This window comes from Rhinopithecus bieti, unplaced genomic scaffold, assembly GCF_001698545.2.
Source record: "Rhinopithecus bieti isolate Rb0 unplaced genomic scaffold, ASM169854v2 scaffold_19546, whole genome shotgun sequence".
In the NCBI taxonomy this organism is placed as follows: Eukaryota; Metazoa; Chordata; class Mammalia; order Primates; family Cercopithecidae; genus Rhinopithecus; species Rhinopithecus bieti.
In genome coordinates, this window is record NW_016809475.1 from 403,666 (window position 1) to 411,558 (window position 7,893).

The 7,893-nt window shown below is 39.8% G+C and overlaps 1 protein-coding gene across 1 annotated transcript in view; it reads left to right on the plus strand.

The window, feature by feature from the left end:
- SP110 (SP110 nuclear body protein) overlaps window positions 1–7,893 on the plus strand; it is a 48,299-nt gene that overhangs the window by 35,321 nt on the left and 5,085 nt on the right. Inside the window, exon 12 of the mRNA XM_017889518.1 lies at window positions 2,874–3,023. Within this exon, the coding sequence (XP_017745007.1) occupies window positions 2,874–3,023 (150 nt within the window). The remainder of the gene's footprint in view (window positions 1–2,873; window positions 3,024–7,893) is intronic.

Here is a 7,893-nt window from a genome sequence, read left to right on the forward strand (position 1 = left end):
AGAGGGAATCCCCTAACTCATTCTGTGAAGGCAGTGTCACCTTGATATCAAAACCAGGAAAGGACATGATAAAGAAACAACAGACCAGTATCCCTGATGAACGTAGTTGCAAAAATCCTCAACAAAATACTAGCTAACTGAATCCAGCAGCGCATCAAAAATATAATACACAATGATCAAGTGGATTTAATCCCAGGGATTTAGGGATGGTTTAACACATGCAAGTCAATAAATGTGGTACATCACAAAAACAGAATTTAGAACCATAGATCATTTCAATAGATGCAGAAAAAACATTTGATAAAATCTAGCATCCCTTTAGATAAAGATCCTCAACAAACTAGGCATAGAAGGGGCATACCTCAAAATTATAAAAGCCATATATGGCAAACCCACAGTCAATGTGATACTAAATGGGAAAAAGCCTAAAGCATTCCCCCTGAGAACTGGAACAAGACAAGGATGCCCACTTTCATCACTTCTATTCAACATAGTACTAGAAGTCCTAGCCAGAACAATCAGGCAAGAGAAAGAAAGAAATGACATCCAAATTGGAAAAGAAGTCAAAGTATTGCTGTTCATTAATGATATGATCATATACCTAGAAAACTCTAAAGACTCCTTCAGAAGACTCCTAGATTTGATAAATGAATTTAGTAAAGTCTCAGGTTACTAAATCAAATATACACAAATTAGCACGCTATACACCAACAGCGACCAAGCTGAGAATCACATCAAGAACTCAATCCCTTTTACAACAACTTCAACAAAATAAAATAAAATACCTAGGAATATACTTATCCAAAGAGATGAAAGATCTCTACAGGGAGAACTTCAAAACACTGCTGAGAGAAATCATAGATGACACAAACATATAGAAACATATCCCATGCTCATGGATTGGAAGAATCAATATGAAAATGATCATACTGCCCAAGGCAATCTACAGACTGAATGCAATTCTTATCAAAATACCAACATCATCTTTCACAGAATTAGAAAAAATAATCTTAAAATTCATATGGAACCAAAAAAGAGCCTGCATAGCCAAAACAATTCTAAGCAAAAAGGACAAATCAGGAGGCATCACATTACCAGATTTAAAATTATACTACAAGGATATAGTTACCAAAACAGCATGATACTGTTATAAAAGTGATACATATAAAAGTGAAACAGAATAGAGAACTCAGAAATAAAGCCAAATATAACCAACTGATCTTTGACAAAGCACACGAAAACATAAATTGGGGAAATGACACCCTATTTAATAAATAGTGCTGGGAAAACTGGCTAGCCACATGTAGAAGAATGAAACTGGATCCCTATTTCTCACCTGACACAAAATCAACTCAAGATGGATCAAAATTTAAACCTAAGACCTGAAACCAGAAAATTCTGTAAGAAAACCTACGAAAACTCTTCTGGACATTGACCTAAGCAAAGAATTCATGACTGAGACCCCAAAAGCAAATGCAACAGAAACAAAAATAAATAAATGGGACTTAAATTAAACTGAAAAGCTTCTTTGTAGGAAAGGAAATAATCATCAGAGTAAACAGACAACACACAGAATGGGAGAAAATATTTGCAAATTATGCATCCAACAAAGAACTAATATCCAGAATCTACAAGAAACTCAAACATTACAGGAAAACAAAAAATCCCATCAAAAGTGGGCAAATGACATAAATAGACATATTTCAAAAGAAGATATACAAATGGCCAAAAAAGTCCGAAAAAATGCTCAACATCACTAATCATCAGGGAAATGCAGATTAAAACCGCAATGAGATACCACCTTACTCCTGCAAGAATGACCATTATTAAAAAGACAAAAAAAAAAAAAAAAAAAAAAAAAGATGTTGACAAGGATGTGGTGAAAAGGGAATGTTTATACACTGCTGGTGGGAGTGCAAATTAGTACAACCTCTATGGAAAACAGTTTGGAGATTTCTTAAAGAACTAAAAGTAGAACTACCATTCAATCTAGCAGCCCCACTACTAGGTATCAACCCAAAAGAAAATAAATCATTATATCAAGAAGACACCTGCACACATGTTTATTGTCACGTAGTTCACAATTGTAAAGATACAGAACCAACCTGAGTGCCCATTGACCAATGAGTATGTAAAGAATATATAGTATATATACACCATGGTGTACTACTCAGCCATAAAAAAGAATGAAATAATGTCTTTGGCAGCAACTTAAATGGAGCTGGAGGCCATTATTCTAAGTGAGGAAATGGAATGCAAAACCAAATACTGTATGTTCTCACTTATAGGTGGGAGCTAAGATATTAGTACTCAAAGGCATACAGAATGATATAATGGATTATGGAAACTCAGAAGGGGGAGGGAGGAAGAGGAATAAAAAACTATGTATTGGGTACAATGTACACTACTCAGATGAAGAGTGCACTAGTCTCAGACTTCAGCATTATATAATTCATCCATGTAACCAAAATCACTTGTACCCCAAAAGCTATTGAAATAAAAACAAACTAAAAAGAAAAATACATTTAATATTTTCAAAAATTTAGTGCCTATGAAACATTCATTCAGCAATGGAGTATAAGATGTGGGCCCGGTATGTGTCCTAGGTCCTGGGAACTCAGCAGTGAGAAAGACAGACACAAATCCCTACAGTAGTGGAGCTTGCGTTCTAATTGATACACCTATAATTCCTAAACAAAATGAGGACTTGAAAAAGAGAAATAGAAGGAAGTATTGTGAGTCTGGGGGAGAAGAAAGATACACACAAGAAAAGAGAGAAATATAGAGAAATTACAAGATAACTCCTGAAAGGGTAGGGGCTGGGAATATGAGAAGGGAGCTCACTAAACTATTCACAAATCTGTTTGGTCCAGTGGCAACCTCACCTGGGCATGGCATCAAAGAGAAGCTCCAAGTGGTGGATAAGGTGACTGGAAGGATAGACGACTCAACCTGGAACTCAAAGGTCATGATGAGCGTCCAAAAGGCAAGAACTGAATGTACCCAAAAGTCCAGATCTAAAGGTAAGACTAATGATGAAATCTGCTATTTGAATGGCTCAATGTATGAGGGTCTCTTGGAGCATGCAGGGTCAGATAGATATGTAAAGTCAATAGTAGAAGGAGGGAGATGTACAGACAAGAGGGACATGAAGACAGAGCATGGATCTGTTGATGTGACAGTGGTTGTTGGAAGAACTGTTCTCGGGGTGCTGTTCACCTTGGCTTTGCCACGTGGATTTACATGACCACTCCCCAGTGTCTGCTGTTTTCATTTCTATATAGAGTCGCCACTACTCTCTTGAGTTTGGGAGACTCCTTTCTGGTTCTGGCCAACCCTGTCTTGGAAGTGGCACCAATCCTCAAAGTGGACACATTTGCAAGATTATTTTTTAATGTTTCATTTCTAGAAGTGAAGTTGCTTGGTCAAGTCTGCATTTTTATATTAGGACATATTTGTTGTCAAATTGCCTAAATTATCTGTTTATACTCCATTTAACATCATACAGACACCTTTTCCCTCCACTTTCACCAACACTAGAGATAACAAGTTGTGTCTATGATGACTGCCAAAGGTGAAGAGTGATATTCCACTGGTGTTTCCCTTTGAATTTCTTTGCACTAGGCAGGTGATTGAACATGCTGTGGTAGGTTGTATTACAGTTCTCCAGCGTTCTAGTGCCCCACCTCCTCAGAAGTCCACAGCCCTGCCCTGTGGACCCAGGAATGCCCATGTGATAACTTAGCCAAAGAAATGTGGACCCAAGTTAGAGAGCCACTTTCAGGCCAAGGCTTTAAAAGCCCCTTTGTCTCCTTTCTCTCTGCCCAAGACCAGGAATGTTCTAGAGAGAGGCTGCTCTGTCTGCAGGAGCCATGAGTGTCAGTGATGTACGGCTGAGCCTCATCTAATTTGTGATGAACAAACAGCATGAGAGAGAAGTAAACCTTTGTCATTGTAAACCAGAGCTTGGCAATTTTTTTCCAAAAAGGACCAGAAGATGCACCTGCTCAACTCCGCCTTTGTAGCGTGACAGCAGCCAGAGGCAAATACATAGACAAATGGGTGTGGCTGTATTCCAATAAAACTTTATTTACATAAACAGGCAGTAGGCCAATTTGGCCTTTAGACCATAGTTTGCTGACACCTGTGGAGCATCATGAATTACCACAGCATTACCTAGCATATCTTTACCAATTTACCTGTTTTTTAAATAAATTTGACATTGGAAATTTTTCTTGTGAGGGTCATCTGTTTGAATTTGCCCATTTTTCTATAGGACTAGCCATTTTTTTGTTTAATCAGTTAGAGAGATTAACCCTTTGTTATAATTATTGCAGTTTTTCTGATTTTGTTTCTGTCTTTGAACTTAAGCTTTTGGTTGTGGAGCCATCTGCTTAGGTAGATAGACACATCAGTTTGCCTTTAGCAGTATATTTTATGCCAGAGTTTCTCAATCTTGGCATTATTGACATTTTGGACTGAATAATTCTTTGCTTCGGAGGCTGTCTTGTGTGTCATCGGATGTTTAGCAACATCTCTGGCCTCTACCCATTAGATGCCAGTAGCACCTGCTTCCCAGTCCTGACAAACAAAAAGATTTCCAAACATGGCCAGATATCCCCTGAGAGCAAAGTCACCCAGTGTTAACCACTGCTTTATGCCCATTACTTCCTCCTTAAAAAGCCCTTCCTATGTGATATTTATAAGGCCATACAGTAGCCCCCCTTTATAAGCAGTTTTTTGTTCCATGATTTCAGTTACCTGGAGTCAACTGCAGTTTGAAAATCTTAAATGGAAAGTTCCAGAAATAAACAATTTGTAAGTTAAAAATCATGTGCTGTTCTGAGTAGCGTGACGGTCTTGCACCATCCTGCTGTATCCCACTTGGGGATGTGAATCATCTCTTGATCCAGTGTGTCTTGCTGTATACACAGCGCACCCATCAATCACTTAGTAGCTGTCTTGGTTATCAGATTGAAGAATCATAGTATCTGCAGGGGTGTCCACTACCCATGGTTTCAGGTATCCACTGGAAGGCTTGAAACATATGCCCTGTGGATAAGGGAGGGACTCCTGTACATCCCTTTATTCTAGTATTTGTAGTAAATGTATTGATATATATTAATTAGTGGAAATTTGGCTTCTGTAGTATTTTTAGTTTTTCTGTCTTTTAACATGAGCTTGCTGTATTTCCTTAGTCAATGCTGCAAGGAAGTCCTTTCACAAGGACTCATATGTAACTTGTCTCTCCAAACTGGTAGAAAAACAGGAAAAAATACTTTAAGATTGTTAACATATGAGTCTTATAAATCTACGTTTGTAGCTATAAGTGATTATTAATTCTGTTTTAGAAAAGAAAAGGAAAAGATATCTGTTCAAGTTCAAAAGGAATTTTCAGAAAATATTCACTGAAGAAGTAAGCAAGCAAGCCACAGCGCCTCCCCCTTGGGTTCCCCAGAGCTCTGGCCTCTGCTGCAGGCTCCACTCGCTGTCTCCTTCTCTCGCTTCTTCTACCATCCTTGTCCTCCTCCTCCGAAGTTGTTCTCCACCCTCATGGGTACCAGCTGAATTGGGTGCATCAGGAGTGCTGGCAGCCTAACCCACCCACTTGTGCATGGTGGCTATTTCCATACTTGGAAGGATTCTTTAACACAGAGCTGTACAAAGACCCAAAAATGATTAAGGATGATCACTAAATCTTTAAGTCAAGTTCTAAAATAAACTTGTATGTCTTCCATTCTAGGAATTAAAGGAAACCCTTATTCAAGCACAGCCTGACAGTGTTCTCGTTCCTTTTCCTGTGTTGGTTGGGACCCTGGGCTTGCTTCAGCCTCTCTGTCCCTCGGGCCTCTTTGCATCTCTGTCCTCTCCCTCCCGCTCCTCTTCTTGCATTTATTTTTCTTCTGCTTTTGTACCTCACTTCTTCAGCATCATTTCTTGTCACCCTCTCTTCCTTTTTTAGTCTCCAGCCACATTGGCCCTTTTTATTCATTATCGAAGTATAGTAGGTGCTACCCAAGGTGGGAACCCCAGACTGGTGTCATCTACAAACATGTTGGTTGCAGGTCTACAAGAATAAGGAGCTTGTAAACCAGCTGTGACGCTAAGCACACTGTTTTCATAGCTAGACTCCTTAGTGGCGACAGCAGTTCATTGATTCTGATCAAGCCCCTGTCCCATCGTAGGTTGGAGCATTGAGTAGCACTGATGGATGTGCTTGCAGAAAATGCATGTATCCTAAGAGTACAGCTTGATGGATTCACACACACAGAAAAAGCACCCACATACTCAGCATGCAACTCAAGACACAGGATGTCACCAACACCCATAAACCACCCCTACCCATGTCTCTAGGGTCACACCAGCCTGATTCCTCACAGCATAGGTCATCAGATACTGAATGCTGCCACCTCGTTCCTGCTCAGTGCCTCCTCACATGGGCCCTCCACTCACCGCCCCCCCCCACCCCCAAAGCTAATCCCCTTATCCTCCTCCCTTTCCTTGCTATACACCCTCAGACCTCACCTTCTCTTTAAAAAAATTTATTTTAATTTCTGGGATACATGTGCGGGATGTGCAGGTTTGTTACATAGGTAAATGTGTGCCATGGTGGTTTGCTGCACCTATCAACCCATCCCATAGGTATTAAGCCCAACATGCATTAGCTATTTATCCTGGTGCTCTCCCTCCTGCTCCCCTGACAGGTCCCAGTGTATGCTGTTCCCCTCCCTGTGTCCGTGTGTTCTCATTGTTTAACTCCCACTTATAAGTGAGAACATGCGGTGTTTAGTTTTCTGTTCCTGCATTAGTTTGCTGAGGATAATGGCTGCAAGCTCTAATCATGCCCCTGCAAAGAACATGACCTTGTTCCTTTTTATGGCTGCATAATATTCCATGGTGTATATGTACCACATATTCTTTACCCAGTCTATAATTGATGGATATTTAGGTTGAGCCCATGTCTTTGCTATTGTGAACAGTGCTGCAGTGAACATACACATGCATGTATCTTTATAATAGAATGATTTATATTCCTTTGGGTGTATACCCAGTAATGGGATTGCTTGCTGAGTCAAATGGTATTTCTGGTTCTAGGTCTTTGAGGAATTGCTACGAGGTCTTTCACAATGGTTGAACTAATTTACATTATCACCAACAGTATAAAAGTGTTCCTATTTCTTCACAGCTTTGCCAGCATCTGTTGTTTCTTAACTTTTTAATAATCACCATTCTGACTGGCATGAGATGGTATCTCATTGTGGTTTTGATTTGCAGTTCTCTAATGCTCAGTGATGTGGAGCTTTTTTTCATATGTTTATCAGCTGCATAAATGTCTTCTTTTGAGAAGTGTCTGTTCATGTCCTTTGCCCACTTTTTAAAGGTGTTGTTTGTTTTTTTTTCTTGTAAATTTGTTTAGGTTCCTTGTAAATTCTGGATATTAGATCTTTGCCCTCAGACCTCACCTTAAATGTCACTTCCACAGGGAAGCATTCTCTCTCCCAGCAGGTGGGGGTGGGTCTCCCTGACATGCCCTTGTGAAGACCTGCATTTTGTCTTCCTGGCACTTATCTTAACTGTGATGAATGATCTGTGCACAGCCTGTTCACTGTGTGAAAGTCAGGTGAGGTCAGTAAGCGGATGGGTCTTGCCCGTTGCTCTATGCCCAGCTTCCCCATGCTTCACACAGCTGGTACTTCTTCATCAAGTTATGAATACCAGTATCTGGGCCCATCTGATTCATGTGTGTGAGTTAGAAAAAGGTGCCCCTACCTCAATTCACTACCTCATCTGTCACAGCCAATTCTTGAAACCAAACCCTTTTCTGCCGTCTTCTGGAAGATTGTTGTACTAAGCAGGTAAACTGATTCTGTTTCTTTTTTTTTTTTTTTTTTT